We start from the raw sequence: 26,393 nt of genomic DNA on the forward strand, positions 1-26,393 counted from the left end.
GTCATACTGCAGGAGCGATCAAAGCATCGCATGTTAAAGTCCCCCAGGGGGACTTCAAAGTAAAGTAAAAAAAATAATCAATAAAGTTTTTTTAATTGTTAAAAAAAAAAAAGTTTAAATCACCCCCCTTTTGCCATATCAATTATTAAAAAATCTAAATCCTAAAATAAAAATATGTATTTGATATCGCTGCGTCCGCAAAAGTCCGATCTACCAAAGTAGTGCATTATTTTTTCTGCACGGTGAACGTCGTCCGAAAAAAAAAATAAAGAACGCCAGAAATGCATTTTTTTAGTTACCCTGTCTCCCAGAAAAAACGCAATAAAAAGCGATCAAAAAGTCGTATGTATTCCAAATTGATACTATCGGAAACTACAGGACATCCCGCAAAAAATGATCCCTTGCTCAACTACGTCGACAGAAAAATAAAAAAGTTATCGCGCGCACAAAATGACCGCAGAAAATAATTGAAAAAAATTAAATATCTTAAAAAAAAATACAAGTACTACAGCAAAAACAATACTATATAAGTTTGGTATCGTAGCAATCGTACTGACCCATAGAATAAAAATATCAGGTCGTTTTTGTTGCAGTTTGTGTGCCGTAGAAACAGGACGCACCGAAATATGGTGGAATGTCGTTTTTTTCCCATTTCTCTCCGCTTAGAATTTTAAAAAAGTTTTTCAGTAAATTATATGGTACAATAAATAGTGCCATTGAAAAATACAACTCGTCCTGCAAAAAATAAGCCCTCCTACAGCGACGTCGATGGATAAATAAAGGAGCTAGGATTTTTTAAAAGGGAGTAGGAAAAAACAAAAATGGAAAAAAGCAAAAAAGCTCCGTCACTAAGGGGTTAAAGAGCAAAAAGCGGGTGCTAGGAAAAACCCACCACAACAGTATGTGGCTTTTAGTACTTTACAGCAAGAGGAACTGTGTTCACGTTCATGGAAATGGAACGATATGGGTGCTAAAGTCGAAAAACCCTCAGAGTATGCAGTTGTCGCTACTGAGCCATGGAAAGAAATGAAAAATGTGATTGTTCTCAGCAAGAGAAACCAAGTAATCTTGGAGATATGATACCTTTGAATGACTAACAAAAATGCTTGATGTTGGGGGCGTGGCCTAGCCAACAGCGGGAGCAGGCGCCATTTTAGAGGCTCCTGGGTGTGCAGCGCTTCTGAGGGACATCCCGCCGACACGAGGCCCCATCCGGGGATAAAAATAGCACCGCTGGCACCGCGCTCTTGAGAGCTTTAAAAAGAGACCCCTCCGGGCCTCCTAGCGGCATTTACACCGCCGCGGCCTACATCACAAGGCGGATCCCCGAGCTAAATTTGCCGGCCCCAGCCGACCGGAAGTTGCGGCGGCGGCCGGATCGCGGCAAAAAACGGCCACTGAGTCACTCACCAGCCTGTGGCTCTACCCGGCCAGGCGACAGAGGCACCCAGAACGCTCCTGCAGGAGAGGGAGAGGAGACAGCAGCACCAGAGGAGAGAGACCCCGGACGAAACGGAGACCGGGGGGCGAGTGGCAGCCCAGATCCTGGAGAGGCTGAGGTGGAGGAACCGGCAGTGAGTACGAGAGATCGCTGTGAACTCAATCACACGGCTCATCAAGATAAGCAGAACCCCTGAAAGCCTCCTGAAGGCCCTCCTGTTGGGGTTCCTCTTTCCTGCGCAACCCCCTCCCCCCCCCCCCCCCGCCATTCTGCCTTCTCTCCCCCACCTCGAGCTCCCCAGCAAAATAGGGAGAAGAAGAGGGAGCAAGACAAAGAGACCCACAAAGAGACCCACATAATAAGCCCCCCAGAGCTGGTCAGCACAACTGAGAGGCTGAAAACAGAAGAAGAGCTCTGCTCTAATTTTTCCTGAACCGGTAAATCCAGTTCTAATATATAACAATTTTTCTTTTCTCCAAGAGATGGGGAACATCACCTAATACCCGAAAAGACACTGCAAAATTCTCGAACCCACCTAAAGGAGTAAAGGAGTAAGCAAGTGTATTGTCTTAATTTTTTCTTAAATTTTTATGGAACTGCAGAACAAGTTCTGAACGTTGATAACACTCTACAACATTAAGTCTCCCACTTAGGGGGGGGGGCGGAGCCTGACTGCGGAGCAACATGGCCGCTTGAGACCGGAGCTCCCACAGTACAGCGCTCACAGAGGTCTCCCAGCACCATTTACAGCCGCTACAATGAGAAGAGCAGTGAAGGACAGAGGAGGGGAACTACCCTGCACACCGAAAACCTCCAAAAGCCAGACGGGCATGCAGCGGTACCTTAAAGAACGGAGCTCCCGCTCCCCGCACCCGTCCCCCAAGATAGCGCCGGCTCAGGGAGCTGCAACTAACTACAGTAAGGAGGGGGAGGGAGAGCTCTCTTCAGATGAGGAGGACACAGAAATGGTGTCAAAAGGCTTCATGAAGGAGCTGATTATGAATGCCCTGACTCCCATCACAGCAGATTTAGCAGAAATAAAGGAGGACTTTAAATACATGGGCCGCAGAATAGAAGATATAGAAACTGCTTCTGCTTCCATCACCTCCCATGCCCTAGCTGTAGCCAGCATATTGAAAGAGCAACATGAACACCTCAATCGTGCCCTTATCCTCCAAGAAGATTTAGAAAACCGGAATCGGAGGTGTAATTTGCGTCTTAAGGGCCTCCCGGAATCCTGGGCTGCAGAATCCCTCCGTAAGGTTACTGCGGAAATTTTTGAACAGCTCCTGGGAGCAGAAAGAGCAGTCTCAATAACCGTGGAAAGGGTCCATAGAGCTCTCAGACCGCCACCTACCCCGACAGACCCGCCGCGCGATGTTGTTTGCAAATTGCTATCGTTCCAGGACACTTCTGCTATATTAAAAGCAGCAAGAGTATGCAAAGAACTCACCTACGGGGGCTCTCCCATTCAGATTTTTCAAGATCTCTCGCCGGCTACTCTTGCGAAGAGACGTATCCTGCGCCCTCTTCTAGAAGCACTAAGGGCAAGAGATATACGCTACGCCTGGCTTTTCCCTTTCGGCATTAGCATCTTCTATAAGAATCGCAGACTCATGGTCCACTCTCCAGAGGATCTCCACAACTGCTGGGAACACTTGGAGATGGACCCAATTGAGCTGCCTTGTTGGCTCCCCCTTCCGGAGTTCCCGAAACTACCGAAGCTGACCCCTCCTGAGGCCTGGCAAGTGGCGGGTAACTTCAAATCCCCGAAAGGGAAGAAGAAAAAGGCTAAGGACTCTGTGGTCAACTCTGACACTTGAGTCTGTGTTGACTCCTTTTTTCCCATGTTTGGTATCCCGTGAGTTCCCTCCACGGGCCTTGCTTAAAGTGCCGTGAAAAGGACTTTTATTCTATTAAGTCAGTATCACGCCACGTATAGTCTCCCCCAGGAGGATCCACTCGCCATCCTGGTCTCCTAGGGGGATACGGTCCCTTCTGCTCAGTTACATTTGAATGGTTGTTCGCGAGTAGTAAAACCACTACTCTGATTGTTGTTCTATTATGTTCCCCCCAGTGAGGGGGTTTTCCCTCTCAGTGGCTGTTACATATTTTTCTTTTTATAATTTTGAGACCTAGTGAGTGTCTGGCTGGTCGGGCTGGTCACATAGTCCTCTGTCCTCTTTTCCCAGAGCACAGACGACTCGCTCCCACTTAGCACCGAGCCTAAACCTTTTGGACTCGGGGATGCTAACCCACTTCGGTTACTCGTTAGTAACTGCTGTTTGTTTATTGTTTGTCTGTACTCTTCCCTTACTGTAAACTCCCTTCCTGCCCTCCTCTCCCTTACTCCACCCCCTAACTTATCCAAACTCCCAGTCAGATCACTCTACACCCCCTTCCTGGGAGAGAAGAGCTAGGCTTTTTAGGATAAGCTTAACCTCGTTGTATAACATCTGCTTCTTTCCTTCCCGACAAAGAGAGGAAAGGTCTACCATCCCCAAGGTTGAGACATGGATGATCTCCTACGTATCACGACGCTCAACGTTAATGGCTTGAATACTCCTCAGAAGAGGCATCATGTAGCTCTCCTACTAAAGAGGTACGGGTCGGGCATGGTCTTTCTGCAGGAGACCCACTTCAGGGGCGACAGATGCCTGGCTCTCCCAGGTAAGCAATATCCACTCGCATTCCACAACTCACATCCATCTTCTGCCTCAAATGGGGTCTCCATCTTGCTCCACAAATCCCTCAATTTCACCTGTGAGGCACGCCACTCAGACGAGGAGGGCAGGGTTCTCCTCTTGAGAGGTCTTTTAAATAATACCAAGGTAACCCTCGCGAATTTATACACTCCGAATACTGATCAGGTGACCTGGCTTGTCAAACAGTTAGAGGTCCTCAAACTCTTTGCGGATGGCCAGATCATCCTAGGGGGAGATTTTAATCTCACTCTCTCCCCTATAGTGGACTCCTCAACAGGAAAGTCACGTATACCCCAAAAGAAATTAGCCAAACTGATTCGTACCCTAGCGGAGATGAATTTGATAGATAGCTGGAGATACTGGAACCCGACTAAAAGGGACTACACCTTCCTCTCGCAGGTCCACTCCTCCTTCCAGCGCCTTGACTATGTCTTCGTATCATCCTCCCTCCTCCAGCAGGTAGAGAGAGCCCTGATTGACTCAATATTAGTCACTGACCATGCCCCGGTACACCTAGACCTTCGCCTGCCAACTGCCTCCCCCCGGGAGTGGAGGTGGAGACTCAACCCCTCCCTTCTCGATCAAGAGGAGGAAAGAACGCGACTAAAAAATATGATGGAAGAATTCTTCCAGTTAAACAAGTCGGACGACCTGTCTGTCCCACTTATATGGGAGACCCACAAGGCCTTTATCAGGGGGCTCTTGATCGCAGCAGGGACAAGAGCAAAGAGAAAACAGCAAATAGAAATTGACAATAAACTGGCCCAAATCTCTAAACTCAAACGCGCGACGAAACAAACTCTTAGTAAGTCCTCCTCTGAGGAACTAGCTTCCCGCAGAAGAGAACTTAAACTCATCCTTGAGGCGAAATACAATAAGAAGCACCTGTACCTTAGACATGTCAATTATGCTCAGGGGAACAGGGGAAGCAAATATACCTCCGCGCTCCTAAAGAAAGCACGTACGAGAAACCTTATAAAGTCCATCAAAACGACAACGGGTCAGACGGTCTCCGCTACTCCCGAAATCGCTAGGGAATTTCAAAGTTTTTACTCCAATCTTTATAACCTAAGAGACCCTCTCTCTCCAGAGTCCACCCTAGATTTTAAGGCAAGGATAGACTCTTTTCTTGAAGAACTCAGCCTACCCAAAATAAAAGAGGAGGACTCGATTGACCTGCTAACCCCTATCACTGCCCAAGAAGTCGAAGAACTGATAAACTCCTCCCCACCGGGTAAAAGCCCTGGCCCTGACGGCCTGCCTCTTAGTTACTACAAGGCCTTCAAATCCACACTTATACCTAAACTAACCGAACTATTTAACTGCTTGTTGAACGGTACTCCTCTACCTAAGCAGGCGCAAGAGGCGCATATCACCTTAGTATATAAGGAGAACAAAGATCCTGAATCTTGCGGGAGCTACCGCCCTATCTCCCTCATCAATTTTGATATAAAACTTTGGGCCAAAATACTTACCAAGCGACTTGAAAAGTACATCACGAATCTGATAAATCCCGAACAAGCCGGATTTGTTAAGGGCAGAGAAGGTAGAGATAACTGCCTTAGACTGCTCCATGCGGCCAGTTATTCCCAAACTTACAACATCCCACTCGCTTTTATCGGCACAGATGCCGAAAAGGCATTCGACCGGGTCGACTGGACCTACATGGAGCAGGTCCTAAAGCACTACAACATCCCTCCCAAATTTATAGCAGCAATTTTCTCCTTATATGCGACGCCCTACGCTCGACTCAAAGTTAATGACTCTCTTTCCCCTCCGTTCAATATAAATAACGGTACAAGGCAGGGCTGCCCCCTTTCCCCTACTTTATTCATCTTGGCACTTGAACCTTTTCTTACAGAAAGTAAGGTTAGACCCTTTGATACAAGGCCTGAATGTCGGTAGGGAGAAGCTCTCTTCTACTGCCTACGCTGACGACATCATCTTTCTTATTACTAACCCGGAGACGGGCCTCCCCCGCCTAGTCTCGCTGCTGGAGGACTTCGGTGCACTCTCCAATTTTAAAATCAACCTAGCCAAATCAATCGCCTTAAACATATCCATCCCCCCTAACCGTTTTAGGGACATTAAAAATAATTCCCCCTTCATTTGGACGGATTCAACAATCGACTTCTTGGGCATAAAGCTCACCAAAAAATCCGAGGACCTATACTCTACTAACTTCCTCCCGCTTCTGCCCAAAATAAAAAAATTGTTGAGAGCCTACGATAAGCCCTTCATATCCTGGTTGGGAAGAAAAAATATATTAAAATCATATGTTATTCCCATCATCCTCTATAAAATCAGGCTTCTACCAATTTTTATCCCCTCCAGTTTTTTCAAAACTCTCCGTTCAATCTTCTCCAGGTACATCTGGAGGGGAAAGAGGCCTAGGCTGGCCCATAGCATGTTGATCAGGAGGCGCTCGGAGGGGGGAGTGGACCTACCATGCCCAAGAGAGTTCTACTTGGCTGCCCATCTAGACCACTAGATGGAACTAGCATGCCCCTGCAGGGACCCCATGATTCAGCTTCTTGCCAGAGGGGCCTACGGCCCGACCCTAGACGCGGACCTTTGGTTCCGGGGGGGGCAGAGGAGGAGGAACCCGCTCCTAAGGGGGACTCTTGAGACCTGGTCTACTTTGGGGAACACTCTGGCTCCTAGCCCCTCACCATACACGCCGCTATCTGCACTATACAGATATATGGCTATTACGTTAGATCCCTGTTCAGTGAGAGTATGGAAGCTCCTAGAAAACAAAAACTTTCAGGATGTGATCTCTATAGCACATCAGGCTCCCTTATCCTCCCTGGAGGATATCTTCCCTAATTGCTCAACCCCGCTCCTATTATCCACACACCTGTTAAAAATCATAAACGGATTCTTAAGAAGACATAGGGATGTCAGGCCCCCTACCCCTTTCGAGACGGCGCTGAAAGGATCTAATCTGGCTACCAGAAAAGTCTCCTACATACGCAAACATTTTATTGCCCCCCCGAGGGAGACGAAACCTGCCTTTCTTGTCTCATGGGAAAGGGAGCTCGGGATATCCCTAACTCCTAGCGAGAGTAAACTCATATTGAAGACTGCTTTTGGACTCTCCCCATGCGTCACCTCCCAGGAAGCGCATTATAAACTTCTGGCAAGATGGTATAGAACCCCCCAATGGCTGGCTGACCATAAACTACTGGCCCAGGATTGTTGTTGGAGATGCGAGTTGGATACTGGTTCATACCTACATATATGGTGGGAGTGCCCCCTCATTACTTCCTTTTGGAGGGAACTAGAGGGGATCCTAAAGCAGATGTTGCCGAGTCTGACGCTCTCCCCTGAGGTGGTTCTCCTGTGGAGGCCGTCCCCGGCCTTTCATCCCCTTAAGCACAAATTGGTTGCTTTACTCATTGATACAGCTAAGGCTCTTATCCCCACGTTGTGGAAACAGAAAAATCCCCCTTCAATTGAGCTTTGGAGAGACAGAGTGAACCTCCTTGCCAATTTAGAGGAGTTATCGAGCTGGACCAAGGGCACACACGATAAGTTTATTGAGACATGGTCCCCCTGGAGGGCAGTGGTGTGGAAACCTGGTGACTAGGTGGAGTGGGCCTTTATCCCCTTTCCCTCCCCCCCCCCTTTTTTCTTCCAACCTTTCCGTGCCTTACACCCCCCCCCCCCCCCCGTCTACCTACCCCGCTGTTCGTTCCGTGTTAGTTAGTTCTGCATTTTGTTAAAAGGTAGTGGAGACCAACATACGTAGCTTCCTGCATTATAGTAGGAAATACCTCCACAGCTCACAAGCACCGCTCCGGTTCATTTTGTTTGGACGGTTCAGAGTCGGCCTGAAAAGTTTCTTTTAGTTATCAGGGCATATTTTGTAAGGCTGTCATGCACGTTGTCTTCGGAGTCTAGAACTCCATTGTATTGTATTGTATTATGAGTATATTTTGTCAAAAAACTCAAATAAATATTGATTTAAAAAAAAAATACTTGATGTTATAGCAGGCTTTCAAACCTCTCAGGGTTCTTCCTCAGGCATAATGAAATAGATCCAAAGAGGCATGCATATATATACACCCATACATATGACAAGGCACAGACATGGATGTGATTAATTTGCACTTCAAAGAATACAACAACAGGATGAGTATAGAAATAAAAAAATACTTAGTCACTGAAAACGTGGTTTTATGATCCCTGAATTAGTGTTAGGGGGTCACCAGATCAGCAGTGTTATCTGTGCTATAGATTTCTCATACTTCCCATTAACGCATGAATCCTCTTGAAGAATTTAACCCTCTATTGAAAGTGTCAAAAGCTCTTATGAATTTGTACTCCCAAATTCTTCTATGGCTTTGTGATTTGAAATTGCCTTTAAGTATAATACCTTTAATGTGTTCTGTGTTGTGTCCATGTCTAGAATAGTGCTCCACCACAGGTAATTCTGTCTTTCTCTCTTTAATCATACGGCAATGATTTTTGTCCTATTTCTTCAACATAAAACCCCCAACAGGACATTTACTGCACAGGATCAGGTACACATCAGACGTGTGAATGTCCCTGGGATCTTATAGTCCTGTTATGTGTTGGGGATTTGTATCCTGTCCGTGGTCCTTACATATGAGCATGTCCTGCAGCTCCTTACATTACAGGGATAAGTTCCTTTTTGTGTGTCAGAGGGCAATGTACTTCTGATTATAAAGTTCCTCAGATTTGGGGGTTGACTGTAACACAGAAGGGGAGGGTCTGGGAATATGGTTTTCAGATGGTCATCCTTGTGTAGGGTATGGTAGAGTTTCTTTGCAGTCTTCCTTAGTACCTCTAGCTGTGAATTGTAGGTCACTACTAGAGGTACACGATAGTTTTCTTCCTTCTCTGTGTATTGGAGTAGTTGATTTTGGAGGTGCAAATGAGAAAATAGATGTGCACCCGATATACCTCTGCTCAAAGACATGACAAAAAATGTGTGAATTGCCAGTGAATGGAAACCCACTATTGCTGAATTTGGATTCTAACTGGGAGGTCTCAGGAATCCTGCAAGAGATACTGCTGTGCACCATGTCTGCTCCTGACACCTGTAAGGATTTATTCAGACTGGTAAGTACAAGTTTCTAATGTCTGTTGTGACTGTACAACATGGACTTAAAAAGTCTGCTGGCCAAATGCTAAAAATGTGTTGCATGCGTTATTGTCTGATGAACATGACACACTACTTATAGGATAAAGTTAGTGTAATTTCAGGTTGTGTACAGAAATTGCCTGTAGTCTGTGTCGCACAGTCTGCACAGGGGAATGTAGAGTGTGAACTGCTTGCTACAGAAATTGCAACCAAAACACGAGGGGATTAACTCAAGTGTGCCCCTAGTGGTAGTGGTTAAAATGGAAAGTGTATCACACATGATATGTGTACTATGGTTAATAGTACATGATCCAGAGAAATGCGTTGTCAGTACAGTTGCCTGTGAAACTAATGTGGTTGCTAGTGGCAACCAAGTGCCTGCTACACTACAGATAGCAGAAAGACAGAAGAAAAATAAAAATAAGGCTACTTCTCTGAGGATTGAAGATGAAGTCACAGAAGACTATGGTGTCCACTGTAGCAAGGAAGGTGAACAGTAGTACAGGGATCTTTAGGAGAAACTTATACAAATGAAATGGAGATTCTTTTGAAGGCCAATGTTAAAGCAGAAGAGTCTCATGCTGTAAATAGAAAGTATCAGAGACATTTGGCAGAAGAAGCTGCCTGATTGTATGTTTTTGCAAGAGATGACAAGATGCAACGGCTACTGGGGAAAGAAGCAGGAAGGATCCTGAAGGAAAAACTGTCTGTCATCAATGAGGCCACTAAGATGAAGACAGGGGATGAGTTTACTGCTGCAGAATTTGGCAAAGAACAAGCATAGCGAGGAAGAGATGAACCTGCAGGTGATATCACAAATGGCAGTTATAAAGGCTGCATCCAGCGGGCAGTAATCAGCTTCTGCACCTGATACCATGCTCTCTGAATGCCCAAAGAGTATGCCCATCAATAATACCCAGTATACAAGTTTTGGGATTAAGATAGATAGATCAATATATTTTTTTAATTATACCAAGTACCCCATGCCAAGATTCACGGGAGGGGGAGGCACTGCAGAACAGAGGATAGGGTGAGAAAGAAAATAGGTTCACCAGAATCCATGTCATCTAAACTATAGCCACCCTAACTTAGTTTATGATGCTTATAGTTGGTGACAGGTTCCCTCTAATCAACATGATTACCATCTAGTTTCTACAGGTGTTGTCACCTGTAGAAGATCTGTCACACAGCCCTCTGAATAGCAAAGCTGCCTGGTCATGATTACCATCTAGCTTCTATAGGTGTTCCCATATAGCATTCCCAGACTCCTGAATAGCAAAGCTGCCTGGTTCTGTAGTCACACATCTCATTTGGCCTTATCACTGTATATTTAGGAAAATTTGCCACTCAGGAGTCATTAATGCAAAAATACCTGTTACAGCCCTAGTCATTAACGCAGCAATATCTGATGGAATTATTACATATTCTTATCTCAATAGGCATCAATGAAAGAAATGAAAAGAGGCATCCCATGCTTCTAACTATGCATTATACATATAGAACATAATGGGGCGGTGTACAGTAAAGGCTGACTAGCTGTTCAGAAACTCTGCGCTCAAGAATGTCTTTAGGGCTTTTCGTCTAGTCAGTGTGAAACCTGAGCTATAGTATAATGACCTAAACACTTGCTGTGGTGTGGGGGGATTTGTGGACAGGCTTCCAGTTCTCATGGAGAAGCAGAGGATTGTGTTATATACAGTACTGGGCCTGGGGGAACACAAGGACAACGATCCAGATACTCTGCTATTCCAATACAGGCAGGCACAAAGTTAGGGACTCGGGTTGAGATGCATTGCTGCTGAGTGTAAGTTATGGTGCTTGTTGAGTCCAGGAGCCTCTTTTCATACTCGCCCAATTCTGCGGTGTACTCGGGGAAGTCAGCATCCGCACACCTAGCTTGACTCTTTTTAGAAGGCTGTGCGTGCACACTCCCAAAGAGATGTTGTTTTTTCATTAGGGCTGCGTACCCACGGGCGATTGTTCATTGCATTTCCCACATAGCGTTGCTATGGAAAGCGCAGGCGTTCACGAGCGGAGAATCATAGCGATTCTCCGCGGTGAACTTATCTGTCAGATAGGCTCACCGCAGAGAACTGAGAGCTCTTCCTCGCGGCGCAATATCGCTGGCGATATTCCGCAACAGCCGTGGTCAGGGGGCCTAAATCAGATCATTTTCATTGAAGTTATATTTTTGGATATAATTATGCCTTAATTTCTACACATTTATACATGCATAAGCATAATATACTTAAAATTTATCATTACCCCACCCAACTAAAAGCAATTAATTATAACTAATTTTAAACAAATCATAATCTCCCCATTCCCCTAAAATAATATTTAGACACACACAAAAAGAAAAAAAAATAAACCTAACTCTTCTCCAACTTCTCAAATCTCTCTCTCTCTAAATACTATCATCTTTTCTACAATACATCAATGCAACCAGCACTCAATATGAACTATTATATATATCAGACGATCTTCCTCATGTTTTCTCAAAAGTAATGCCCATCTACACTAGACGAACAGTTGGGCAAACGATGCAGACACGCGTCCCAGTGAAGCTTGCTCCTGCGCTGTTATACAGGAGCAAGCATTGCTGGCATCACTAAAAGCGCTGCTGGCATGGAGGCGGAGCGAAGGGAGAGCACTATCCCCTTGCCTGCCTCCATTCACTGTAAGTAGGCAGTCGTTCAGAACTGAACAACTGCTGTTTACACTGAACGGCTAGTCCAGGTTTCTGCATGTAGAAGCTGAACGACTGAACAACTCTTGCTCAGTCGTTCAGTCTCTGCATGCATTTACACGGGATGATAATCATTCAAATGATTATCATTCAAACTCCCGCAGCAGCATGGGTATTTGAACAACTCTGAATGATAATCGTCCTGTGTAAAAGGGCCTTAAGGCCTCCTTCCCACGAACGGATTTACGCCGCGTAAATTCGCGGCAAAAATCCGCTGCGTGGCCCCCTGCTATTAGGTTCTATTGAACCTAATAGCACAATGCTCACGATGCGTAATTCCACCGCGGAATTACGCACCGCGATTTCTCCCGTCCTCACCCGCAGCATGCTCTATTTGCTGCGGGTGAGGACGGGCTGTACGCGCTGACGGCTTCCATTGCAGTCAATGGAAGCCGTCCGTTCACGCTATCTCCCGCTGTAACCAGTATATGTAAAATGTATATGTTCCAAAAACATTACCCCTCTTTTTTCCCACTGTGAAAATCCCTCCAACTTAAAACTCTGGCAAATTCAAAGCTATTGAGTTGCAAAATATGCTTAAAGGGGTTGTCTCGCGGCAAACATCAAAATTTTACATTAGCCCATTCCCCCTGTCACCCCCCTGGCATAAAATAGCATTTTAAAGCGGTTTTTAAACCGCTTGCTACTCACCGATGTGATGAAAGATGAACTTATAAAATTCTTCTCCCAAGATGGCCCCCGGTCCTTTCCCAGGGATGCACTGCGGTTTTCTCCCATGGTGCACCGCGGGTCTTCTCCCATGGTGCACCATGGGCTCCGTGCATTCCATTGCTGATTCCAGCCTCCTGATTGGCTGGAATCGGCACGCGTGACGGGGCGGAGCTACGCGATGATGCGTAGAAGGGGGCGGAGCCAGAACGCCGCTCGTGCCCGGACCGTCCAGAAGGGAGAAGACCCTTCTGCGCAAGCGCGTCTAAAAAAGCTAGAAGACCCCAAAATTAGACGGAGCCATGGAGACGGGGACGCCAGCACCGGAGGAGGTAAGTGAATAACTTCTGTATGGCTCATATTTAATGCACGATGTATATTACAAAGTGCATTAATATGGCCATACAGAAGTGTATAACCCCACTGTCTTTCGTGAGACAACCCCTTTAAGAGCTAATGCCCACGGCCGTATTTCTTCCTAATAGATCAATGTTCACGCAGCGGAATTCCACATTGTAAAAGAAACTGCGGCATGCTCTAATTTCCGCTGGAATATGCGCGGCCGGCTGCCATTGCAATTTGCATTTGTAATTGCCAACCCTCCAGACCGTTTATCCCTTTGAAGGGTCTCTAACTTCATTCTAGTAGATTTTGTATTTCATAATAAAATCCTAAATATCATATGGAGCCTAAAAAAATATTATGCTGGAATCCAAACTAGAGCGTTTTGAAGTATATAGAGGATATGTGATATCGAAACTATTTTAATTAGATTTACCCTGCCAATTATTGAGAATGGGAGACGATTGACCTTATCATGAATCTTTGATACCATTGGAAGAAAACTGGTTCCTATAGAGATGAATGGGAATACACTTGCGCAGCCTTCTGAAAAGAGTCATGCTTGCTGTGCGCACGCTGACTTCCCTGGGGAACACTGCAGGAACAGGGGACCAGATATGTATGAAAAGAGGCTCACTGGAATCCATGTCACCTAAACTATAAGCACCCTAATTTAGTTCATGATGCTTATAGTTGGTGACAGGTTCCCTCTAATCAACACGATTACCATCTAGTTTCTACAGGTGTTGTCACCTGTAGAAGAACTGTCACACGGCCCTCTGCATAGCAAAGCTGCCTGGTTATGATTACCATCTAGCTTCTACAAGTGTTGCCATTTAGCTTTCCCAGACTCCTGAATAGCAAAGCTGCCCGATTCTGTAGTCACACATCTCATTTGGCCTTATTACTGTATATTTGCCATATATATATTTATACATACATATATATACACATATATTTGCAAGATTTGCCACTCAGGAGTCATTAATGCAAAAATACCTGTTACAGCCCTAGTCATTAACACAGCAATATCTGATGGAATTATTACATACATTTAGAAAAATGGATATTCATATCTCAATAGGCATCGAAAGAAATGAAAAGAGGCATCCCATGCTTCTACTATGCATTATACACATAGAACATAATGGGGGACGTACAGTAAAGGCTGACTAGATGTTCAGAAACTCTGCGCTCAAGAATGTCTTTAGGGCTTTTCGTCTAGTCAGTGTGAAACCTGAGTTATAGCATAATGACCTAAACACTTGCTGTGGTGTGGGGGGATTTGTAGACAGGCTTCCAGTTCTCATGGAGAAGCAGAGGATTGTGTTATATACAGTACTGGGCCTGGGGGAACACAAGGACAACTATCCAGATACTCTGCTACCCTGTTTCCCTGAAAATAAGACATACCCTGAAAATAAGACATAGCATGATTTTCCATAATTTTTGAGGATGCAAAATGATTTTTCAGGCTTTTTGAGGATGCTTGAAATATAAGCCCTACTCCAAAATTAAGCCCTGCTAACAGTTAATTAAAAAGGTCAATTTAAATAGTGTCCAGGCAGCTATACATGTAAAAAAGTTAAACCTTCTTGAACAAAAATTAATATAAGACACTGTCTTATTTTCGGGGAAACACGGTAGTTCATTACAGGCAGCCACAAAGTTAGGGACTCGGGTTGAGATGCATTGCTGCTGAGTGTGGTAGACCATCCTAGAGGCTAATGCCTGCCCCATCTGTCTCTCCCATCCTATGGCACTGCCATCCTGCATGACGTGCTCTGTCCACTTTTATCGTATCCCTGGTGTCTGCCCGTAAGACTTGCGCACATTCCTGCCCCCTCTTTAAAAAAAAAAAGAGCCAGCATGCACTCCCTAAACTGTCCCCTCCCATTCCATTCCTGCATCTGCTATATTAGGCATCCACACCTGAGGGTGGATGACTAAGCAATTGTTCCCATTTTAACAAAGCCCCAGTTTATGAATATTCCTGGTCCTGATCATTGCCTGTCTATTGACTATTCTGACTTCTGTGCACCCTTACTTTGGCTCTGTATTCTGGAGTCTGCTATTGCTTGCTGTTTGCCCTGACCTTAGGCTTAGACCTCATCAATGCACCTTTGCTGCCAGCCCTGACTTCAGACAGCATTTTCACTTTAATTTTGTTTAGACCTACAGGTACAGCACTTTGGCCCAGTGCAGCATCAGCAGCCACATTACCAGGCTATCTGTGTATGTAAAGGCTAGTGTACCCTGCAGCAAAGTCAGTATCCCATTAAGTCTGAAAATCTGAGTCCCCCAAGTTCCTCAAATAGCCGAAAGCCAAACCAGTGTGTGGGAAGCCAGAATCACATCTGTCTGCCTGACACTAAGTCCCTGCAGAAAAAAATGACGCACTTATCTGTGTTTTTGCATAAAGTTTCCCTTCTCATGCATTTAAAAAGTCTCACACTTGGTCTGCGGACTCTCCTACATTCAAGTTTCTGGCTCAGGGCATTCCCAGGACTGATCAACTGGTCTCTCTCTTGATGGCATGCAAGCTCAGCCCCCCTCTTCTCCTTCAGAAGCTGTGTGACATAACCATGCCCCCTCAATATTTCACAACTTTCTCTCCATCTATCTCACCCTCTCTCTGAGTAGCTACTGGTCTGTTCCCTATAACTGCTGATAAGAGCATAGAATTCACCCAGAGTGAATTACAACCCTCAGTAATAGTAGCTTTCTCTGCTCTGCTCTTTGTCTTCCTGATCTCCTCCACCCCCGCCAGCAATGTCACTCGGTCCTCTGTAATAGCTCACTGGAAAAGCAGTGAATGCATATTCACTATAGAGCAGCAGGCTAGGGGAAAAGCTGAGAAACATTGGTGTACTCTGGCATCGTTAGCTCTGCCTCCAGTCACTGAGTGGCGATCACTCCTATGTGAAAGCACAGGAGCGATAGTCATTGGGCCAATTTTTGGGATGTGTAAAAGTACCCTTCATGCCCACGGCATTGTCGGATTCCTCCTGCGAAATATCGCAGTGGAATCAGACCCGGCGCCCCCCCATAAACCCTATATTCACCTGTCCGGATCTGCGGCGAGTGTCTTGGCCGACCCTGGGCTCTGACGCGATTTACCGCAATGCTCGCTGCAGAAGTAGACAATGGCTTCTATTGACTGCAATGGAAGTCGTCCATGCGGTTTTCCGCACATATTAGAATATATTGCTATTGTCCCCCGCAAGTTGAAAATCGCAGCTGATTTCCGCTCGTGGGCATGGGAGAATCTTTTATCATAGCATGTCTATAGACGGACATTGCTGCGGAATTGGCCACGAATTCCGCAGCAATAATCCGTCCATGGGCATTGGGCCTTAAACTGAAGACAGCAGAAAAAAAGCTGCTAGAAAAATAGCAGTAAAATGTCCCTGATAATGAGTTCCCCCCCATTGTGCTTCATATATCAGTGCAGCCGGCATTAGGCTACAGATAGTAAGAATCAGTTTACAAGCCATGTGCATTCATGTACTTTGTTCATTTTAACTATTTTTCTTCCAACAACTTAGCAGCTGTAGAGCAGTGAAGTCAAAAGGTATAATATCTACTATATATAATAACTGCAGATCATGTTTTTTTCTGGCACCGTCAATAGAGAAAGTATAAATAATTAAAGGGGTTTTCCAGGGAGAATACTACTGATGACCTATCATCAGGATAGGTTAACAGTAGTTGATCGGCTGGGGCCTGTCGCTCGGGACCCTGACCGATCAGCTGGTTTCAGTAAGAGCCGTGCCTGCAGTTAAAAGCGCCGACCACTACACAGAGGTCGAAGCAGAGACTTCTGCTCCGACCTCTGTGTATTTATGGTGCTGACGGCATGCGCCCAGTCAGCTGATCGGTCGGGGTCTTGAGCAACGGACCCCAGCCAATCAATTATTGATGACCTATCTTAAGAATCGTAGAATGGGTCCAACCCCCTGCTCAGTGCAGGATTCGCTAAATCATCCCAGACAGATATTTGCCCAACCTTTGTTTGAACACTTCCATTGAAGGAGAACTCACCACCTCCCGTGGTAACCTGTTCCACTCATTGATCCCCCTCACTGTCTAATATCTTCTCTGTGTCTCCTCGCTTTCAGTTTCATCCCATTGCTTCTAGTCTTTCTTTGTACAAATGAGAATAGGGATGATCCCTCTGCACTGTGACAGCCCTTCAGATATTTGTAGACAGCTATTAAGTCTCCTCTCAGCCTTCTTTTTTGCAAGCTAAACATTTCCAGATATAAGGTGTGTTATACAGAAATGTTCTCATTCCAGAGCCTCATATCAGGGACCTGTACATTTAATTATTTAAAAGAGAATTCAGACAGGTAATGGGTCCCGGTCAATTAGTTAATGCTCCCTTTTCCTTTTAAGCAAAGCATCGTTCTTTGTTTATTTCAATTAGCACACCAGAGATTGCCAAGTGCTTGAACTCAGCAATCCCCGATGTTCTCATTGAAATGAATGAAGCAGCGGTGCACCTGAGCAACCTCCTCTCTGTTCACCTGTGAGCACATTTTCCCCACAAAAACAAAATGCTCCAGTAACTAAACGTTCCTAAGGCCACTCTTCAAGTAGCTGAAAAAGCTATTCCACCATCTCTAAGTGAGGGTCATACACATTGGATACAAGTAGGTTGCTAGTTGAACAACCCTTGAATGATCCATTGTCTAGTGAACAATCGTTTTGCTGATGCAACCATATACATGCCAGTCACTTTTTGCACCTCACGGAGCACGGGGGCATAGCTTGATGGCAAGAGGTGGGAAGCACCAATTTCACTACAAAGTTGTACATGGCCACGTTTATTAATACTGGCATTTCATATGGCAATCTTAAACCGAAGTCCGTCAGAGTGATAATGTGGTAAATTTATTAAAGTAGCAAGAAGAGAAAAGTTGGAAAATTTTGTGACTTTTTAAAGCCAAAAAATCAGTGCAAACTGGTTAATAAATCCCCAACAGTGTAAAAGAATACTACAATCGCCAAGAAATATGCCAACATTGAATATATGAATTTTGAAATGCATTACTGCTATACTTACTACATATATTAATTTGAGGGTATTAGTGCATGTTTTGATCAAATTTAAAAGGGTATTACAGGCTTTTACAACAGATGACCTATCTCTATCCTCTGGATAGGTCATCAGTAGTTTATCAATAGGGGTTTGCCACACGGGATGCCTGCCGATCGTTGATGGCCGGCGAGCTCTCAGTGTAGTGGGGCCAGTCTTTGTCATCAGTGTTAAGGGAAGGAGTGCACCAGCTGACTTCAATCCAATTGATATTACATTAAAGTGGTTTTTCAGGGACAATACTGATGACCTATCCTCGGGATGGGTCATCAATAGTTGATTGGCTGGGGTCCACCACTCGGTCAGGTGATCAGGTGCCTGCGGTTAGGGCAGCAATACACAGGGGCCAGAGGGATGCAGCGGAAGTCTCCGCGCCGACCTCCGTGTAGTGGCCGGCGCTTGTAACTGCAGGCACAGCTCTCATTGAAATTAACATGAGCTGTACCTGTAGTTACAAGCGCCGGCCACTACACAGAGGTCGGAGCAGAGACTTCCACTGCTTCCACTCCAACCTCTGTGTATTTGCAGTGCTAACAGCAAATCGGTCAGGGACCCTAGCGACGGACCCCAGCTGATCAACTATCGATGACCTATCCTGAGGATAGGTCATCAGTAGTATTCTCGCTGAAAACCCCTTTAATAGTAAATTTGTCTAAATTGATGTGTGCCAAAAAAAGTTGCCACTTACAACAGAATTCTGGTACAACATCAGTAATAAATGTGCCCTGAGGATGTCCGGTAATGAGGAGCAGGAAGTGTAATAGGAGGCAGCACTCCAACTGATTTCAGTAAGAGTGCAGTTGGCTAGTACACTTCCTTCCCTGAGCACTGATGGCGATGTCTGGTCCCGCTGCACTAACAGCAGGCTGAAGATCAGCTGGCCGGTAGGGATCCCGAACAGTGAACCCCTGTCCTGACAGTAGGTCATCAGTTGTAAAAAGCCTAATACCCCTTTGGTTAGAACAGAATTTAGCTGGATCCTATCTGCCCCAAGTTATCTTGTAAGGCTAGGTCCAGCAGAGGCGAGTCAGTTGCTACAAGATCCCATTTGAAGAGGTCATCTTGTCGGGACAGATGGGCTCTCAGAACTTGATCAAAAAAAATGTGCACTAAGATCCTCGGGGCATATTTATTACTGATGTTGCACCAGAATTCTGGTGTAAATTGTTCTTTTTGATACAAACTAATAGTAAATTTGTCTAAATTGATTTGTTCCAAAAGAAAAGGTTCAGACGTTACACCTCTGGCGTCTAGAAAAGGGGTCTGAGTGGTGTGAGGAGGGTTTTAAACAGATTTTAAAGCCTTATCCCAATCTCCCTTTCGGCAGCTGGATGGTGTACAAAGTGACTCCCCAACTTTAGATATATGTAATGATGTGACATATATATCCACCTCAGCTGATACATTTATTGCACTTTAAACTGGAGAAGGTAAAAAGTTAGCAGTAAAATGCCAGTAAAAATGTCCCTGATGACAAATCCCCTTCATTCCTATACCTAGTAGATATAGCAGTAATGCAATCCATTAGTCATTCATTGAGCGCCTGCACACCTCTTGGCACGCGCAGACTGCTGTCACACCACTGGCCCTCTTATAGCACACAGGTAATATCTGGCAGTGATATGACACCTGGGCAATACATGATGTATATGTACCGCCATGACCTACCGGCAAGATACAGATGCTGGAGGTGATGATGAGCGCTGGATGACAGGCCTCTCCCATCACCACTTCCCAGCTGCACACATACCGGCTCCAGATGTTTCATGCGGAGGAGACAGATGTTGGCTCACAGTCACTTACCTGGAGCTGATGAGCGAGTAGTCCGCCTCCGGCCATCCCGGCCGGGCCCAGCAGGCACAGCGCTTACACAGATGGTAAAGTCCGGGGAAGAAGAGGAATCCAGCAGCTACGACGTGCCACATCGTGCCCGCTAACACCTCAGCTAATGCCCAAGTCCGGGAGGCATATTTACTTTTTCCACCCCACTTCTGCCCTAATCAGCAATTCCAGCAACCTGATTGGTTGTCTGGCTGATTCACCGCCCCTTCACTGCCGCCTTTAGAGATGTGCACGAGGACAGAGTTCCAGAGATGTGCCCGTGAAGCAGTGAAGCCTGTGCTGAGCCGGCAGTGGAAGTGATCGGGGCTCATGTGTATGCAGTACATATGGTATGTTGTGTGAATATGTGTGTTAGACTACTGGGGGTGGGGTGCTAGCATGTGCTCATGGGTGTATGTAGTTAGCATGTATGTGTTGTATTGGTACATGTAGTGTGGTCGTGTGTATGTGGTACATATTAGCGTGTGTAGGCTGTGTGTGGTGTAGCCAGAGCATATAAGCGTGTGGTTGTCTGTGTATGTGTGGTGTACTAGCATGTGCTTGTGTGTATTCACTAGGTTGAAGCATGTGTAGGCGGTGTATGTGCAAGTGCGTGCTCCTGTTTATGCAGTACGTGTGGTGTGTGAATATGGCACATATTTGTGTGCGCGCGGTGCATATTAGCATGTGTTTGAGCACATGCACTGCATATTAACGCATGTGTGCGCGCGGTTCATATTAGCGCAAGTGTTTGAGCACGCACACGGCATATTAGCGCATGTGGTACATATTAGCGTGTGAGAGTGCGATGCATATTAACGCATTAGCATGCGCACATTAGCGCATTTGTGCGTGCACTTTAGCGTGTGTACATTAGAATGTGTGTTTGCACATGTTTGTGCGCACGGCGCATATTAGGGAGTGTGCGCGTGTAGAGTGCATATTAGCGTGTGGTTGTGTGGGGTGGGATGCCTGTTAGTGTGTGGTTGTGTGTGTGGGGTAATAGACACGCCACACGCAACCACGAGCTAACAGGTACCACCCCACACACAACCACACGCTAATATGCACTCAAGGTGCGCACACACACTCTAATATGCACCCTGCGCACTAATATGCACCATGTGCGCAAACACGCATGCTAATGTGCACGCTAATGTACACACTCTAAAGTGCACGACAAACATGCGCTAATCTGCGCATGCAAATGCGCTAATATGTGCGCTCAAACACGCGCTAATATGCATCGCACACACGGGCTAATATGCACTGCGTGCACACACAAATATGTGCCATATTCACACAACACACACCACACGTACTGCATAAGACCACGCACCTGCACAACACATACACAGCCTACACATGCTTCAACGTAGTGAATACACACAACCACATGCTAGTACACCACACACGACCACACCACAGGTACACAGAGAACCACACGCTTATATGCTCTGGCTACACCACACACAGCCTACACACGCTAATATGTGCCACATACACACGAGCACACCACATGTACTGTATAACAACACATACACCCATGACCACATGCTAGCACCCCACCCCCAGTAGTCTAACAAACATACCTGCATACACACATATCCACACACTAATACATGCTAATATGCACCATATTCACACAACACACCATATGTACTGCATACACATGAGCACCGCGCTCCGATCACTGGCGCTGACGGCTCAGCACTGCCTCACATGCACACCTCTGGAACTCCATCCTCGTGCACACCAGCCAACCCAAACAACCAATCAGGTTTCTGGAATTGCTGATTAGGGCAGAAGTGGAGTGGAAAAAGTTAATATGCATCCGGGAGCCGCCTGCCAGCACCAAAAACATGCCCACAACAACGTCACTGCTTGTAAGCCCGCCCATAGGTATTCCTTGGCCATGCCCAGAAGATGCCTATCTCAGACCTCAGGGCTCAGCTGCGGAGGTCACGCCCACTCCCCAATCTACTGGAATGCGCTGATCGCAGTGCAGGCTTCATACATAGCAGCACATGGATAGAAGTAAGGAACATGATGCAGAGTAGCATGTGAAGAGCATCTGGAGACAGAACGAGAATATTCGGTGCAGGGAAGATAGATTGTGCAGCCAGAAGAGCTCTCCAGCCTGCACGCGCCTGCTCTACTACAATATTAGGGCTAGCCCTTTGCATGTGCCTTACATTTTACAAACCCAATTAAAAGCTACTGTTAGAACATGTTTTTCTAAGTGTGTCATCAAGATGTAGACTGGAGCAGCAGTGGAGGATCCAGGTTTGTTTTAAGGGTGTGGAATGTGTAAGCTACAGGCAGGTCTACTAGAGAATGTCAGTCTCAGCAACAGAAGCCCCTACCCCTCCTAAATGTTACATGGAAAGAAAGAGCTAAATGGTCTTGAATGAATCATTTGTAAGGTTCTTAGAGGGCAACTCTTAGGCAGACGGCCGGGTCGGATCCTGCTGCAAGAATTCTCTCAGCGGGACCCAACCCAGCGCAGCACTCACCTCTCCCGCGCCTCCGGCTCTTTGATGTGCCGGCTGCTGGCCATGCCAGAGCGGAGCCGGCGGCTGGGAAGTGACATTTCTGTGCGAGCCCCACATAGGAATAGAGCATGCTGCGATTTGTTTTCTGCGCCTGATTTCGTGTGGACAAATCACGGTCGTCTGCCTAGGATTGCGTTTTCTAACGCAAACCTATGGCAGCTTCCACGAGCGGAAATTCTGCAAGAAAATCTGGCTGCGGAATTTCTGCCTGTGTGCAGGGGGCCTTAGGGTCCTTTTATGCAGGTTGATAAATCGTTAAAGGGGTTGTCTCGCGAAAGCAAGTGGGGTTATACACTTCTGTATGGCCATATTAATGCACTTTGTAATATACATCGTGCATTAAATATGAGCCATACAGAAGTTATTCACTTACCTGTTCCGTTGCTAGCGTCCTCGTCTCCATGGTTCCGTCTAAATTCGCTGGCAGCTTGCTTTTTTAGACGCGCTTGCGCAGTCCGGTCTTCTGCTCTGAGCACGAGCCGCTACAGCTCTTCTGCGCATGCGCAGACGAGCTGTCACTTCTCGGGAGCGCGCTGGAGCGGCCATTCTGTACCATCCTCTCTTAGAGGAAGGTGCAGAAACTTGAGCCGCCCAGCTGTCCCGAGAAGCTGCCCAGCTGTCCCGCTGTCCTGCCGTCCTGCCGCCCAGGTAAGTGATGGGCCGGGGGGGGGGCTGCCGCTGTGCCGGGGGGGGCTGCCGCTCTGCCGGGGGGTCTGCCGCTGTGCCGGGGGGGGGGGGGGCTGCCGCTCTGCCGGGGGGGCTGCCGCTGGGCCGGGGGGGGCCTTTGTCTGTTTCAGGGGTCTAGCGCCGGTTACCTGCTGCCTGGCGGTGGGTGACTGTGTGCCGTGGTCGGCGGCTGCGGTGGGTCCGGTCGGCGGCTGCGGTGGGTCCGGTCGGCGGCTGCGGGGCGTCTGGTTGTCAGGGAGACACAGCTGGTAGCGTCTCGGGAGCGCGCACGTCGGGCTACAGCAAGCGACGGGAAAAAAGCCGGCGGCCATCTTGGGAAAATTTTTATAAGTTGCTGAAACGCTGGAACTGTAAGTACAAACCAGCTAGAAAAGTCATTTACAGGGGGGCTTAGTAATGTATGCTTAATTAGGGGGACTGGGCAAAAAAAAAAATTCACTGCTTCCTCGAGACAACCCCTTTAAGATTCCCGCATCCTGGAATCCGAATGACTATCGGTCATTATAAATGCATGCCCCAAGTGAATGATGAATGAGAACTTCTTTGCTTCTTGTTCGTCATTCTGTTTCTGCATGCAGGAAACTGAACGACAATTCGGCCCGTGTGTACAGACCGTCGTTCACTTATGAACATTTGCCTGTTTATTGTGAATGGAGGTGGGTGGGCTGGAACGATCCCCGGCTCACTCCAACTTCATTCAGTGTGCGAGGTCACAAGACCTCCTCTGCTGCACAATATCTTCCTACACGGTACACAGTGAGTTCAGCATCTTGCATATGTTGATGAATCCTCCTCCTTGGCCACTTCCCATCTAAGGTTCAGGAGTGGGGGAGAACAGGCTGGAGAGAGGGGATGGCAGCTGAAAAGGATTCTATATGATCAAGAAACTACCTGAGGCCCCCCTGTCCACGGGCGTTGTGGTATTCTGCGGCGGATCTCTGCCGTGGGAGCCGCCGTTCGGGAGCAGGAGCTGGCAGACGGATCTCCGCTGTATCGCACCTGAATCGCAATGATTCTCCGCTCATGGACAGGGGGCCTTGCTCCACAAAAAGGACGTAAAATACTCGTGATGTATTCTCACAAGCAAGAATTCTGCGCGAGTACTGTCTGTGTCCGAGACGGAAAGAACTCGCACGAAAAAATAACTCATTCACCTGAATGGGTTCATTCACATGAGGTACTTTTCACTTGGATCAAGGGTCTGAGTTTGAAAAATTGCTGTATATCCTATTTTTGTGCAAGTCTTGTAAGAGAATAGTACAATGGCCCACACATTGGACACATATCGAGAGAGTGCCATGTGCTGTGCGATCCAAGTTGCTTCCAACAATCTTGCTCTCGACTGGGTGAATATACCCTTAGGCATTCTAGACAGACAGGCTAGTATTGCCCAAGTAGCCCATCCCTAAATCTGTCAGTGGACTAGACAAGTAAATGATGTCATTCCCTGTACAAGCCATACAAATCAGCGCAGGGCTGGGATAAAGGAGAATGTGCTGCTGTGATTAAACCATTCTTTCTGTGATCATTAAGGGGATTGGGGCTATTTGCTTAGGTGACCCCTTTCCTCTCAGTTAAAAGGAAAATTATATTTAGGTACCCTCAAAATTGTACCTAGATTGTAACTGGTTGCTGCCCCAAGACTGCTTTGCAGCAACTCCAGACACTGCCAATACTGTGCCTGCTGCTATTGCATCAGGTGCCTCCATTGCTACGCTATATTATTGCTACACTTACTAACCTCCATGTTCTCCTACACCGTCTAGAAAGAACTGATTGTGAGCTGCCAATTAGCTATATAGTTATGACTTCCACTTCCTTCAAGCATGTGGCTAAACTGTCTGATTACTCTGCCGCACCCTGTAATATTATTGAAGCAATTAAAATAGGAACGTGGTTTATAAATGACAAAAAGATGTATGTCCATCTAGTTAAGCCTGTTATCCTGTAGTGTTGATTCAGTGAAACACAAAAACTCCCATTAGGCACAAACCCATTTTCCTGATCTCATGGGAAAAAATCCTTCCTAATCTGGCAATCAGAATAACTCCCTGGATCAACAACCCTTCTCCAAATAATCTGGTGGCTATAACATGTAATATTGTTCTGCTAAGGAAAGGCACCCAGGCCCCTCTTGAACTGTTTTAATAAATCCACCCTCACCACATCCTCAGTCCGTCAACCATCCACCAGTCCCAAAGTCTCACTGCTCTTAGAGTAAAGAATCCCCTCCTCATAGAATCATAGAATGGTAGAGTTGGAAGGGACCTCCAGGGTCATCAGGTCCCACCCACTGCTCAGTGTAGGGGTATTAGTGTATCTTGATGCCACCAGAAGCTAGGGGTTTGACAAGAGGAACGGAAGACAAGAGGAACACCCCTCTCACACCCATAGCTCCCGATTGGGTCAAGGCTACAAGGTCCTAGCAGCCCACTGTGCATTGATTGTTGCCGGCTGTGGTGTCTTATGGTGAGGGTAATATTTCCATGTAGCCATACATTAAGAGCTGTAATACCTAAGGAACCCTCACTGTACGCCACCACAGACGGCAAAAAGCAATGCATAGGCTTCCCCTGAAACTCGCTCACCGCTGGTCGGCGCGTTGCTTCTGTGGGATGGCTCCCGGACGGCCGGAGGATGAGGGCTCAGTGACAGCTGTCGAGTGTGTGTAGCGTTCCTGTCGGCAGCTGCCTGCTCTGCTGCCTCAGTCCTCCGTTACTCCTCTTCCCCCGCGCATACTGACTAGGAATGTCGCGGCAGTGGCGCTGATAGTCCTGCTGCTGTTCCGCGCCGCACTGGGAAGACTGCTCTCATGATGCTCTGCTTTGCATCTGGACGCCTGTCAGTGTTTGCCCCCGCTGCTGTGCCCTCCATCCTGCAGCCGCGATTTCTACGTGATATGGGGGAAGGTGGGGTGGTTGCGCTTGTTGGCCACTGGAAAATTAACTTGAAGGCCATGCTCTGGCCATACAGTGAGGGGGTGTTCCGCCTTCTGCCTCCGTGACGCCCTTGCAGCAGGGGCTGCCATGGGGGCCCCTGTATGCCTTGTAAGCATGTCTACTGCCCTTCCAGGACCTAGAAGCTTTAGAGCTGGCTACCCAATCAGCTACAGGTGGTGTCACCCCTTGTCAATCTTGACTCCACCAGCACTTGGTGGTGGCATCAAGATACACTAATACCCAGTGTAGGATTTACTAAATCATCCCAGAC

General features: G+C 46.8%; 1 protein-coding gene across 1 annotated transcript in view; it reads right to left on the minus strand.

Annotated features, from left to right (window-relative positions):
- TLCD3A (TLC domain containing 3A) overlaps positions 1–20,099 on the minus strand; it is a 72,719-nt gene extending 52,620 nt beyond the window's left edge. Inside the window, exon 1 of the mRNA XM_066576044.1 lies at positions 19,924–20,099. Coding sequence (XP_066432141.1) covers positions 19,924–20,045 — 122 coding nt within the window. The 5' untranslated portion in view covers positions 20,046–20,099. The remainder of the gene's footprint in view (positions 1–19,923) is intronic.
- Between the last annotated feature and the right edge of the window lie 6,294 nt (positions 20,100–26,393).

The sequence above is a fragment of the Eleutherodactylus coqui genome, chromosome 1 (assembly GCF_035609145.1).
Source record: "Eleutherodactylus coqui strain aEleCoq1 chromosome 1, aEleCoq1.hap1, whole genome shotgun sequence".
Taxonomy (NCBI): domain Eukaryota; kingdom Metazoa; phylum Chordata; class Amphibia; order Anura; family Eleutherodactylidae; genus Eleutherodactylus; species Eleutherodactylus coqui.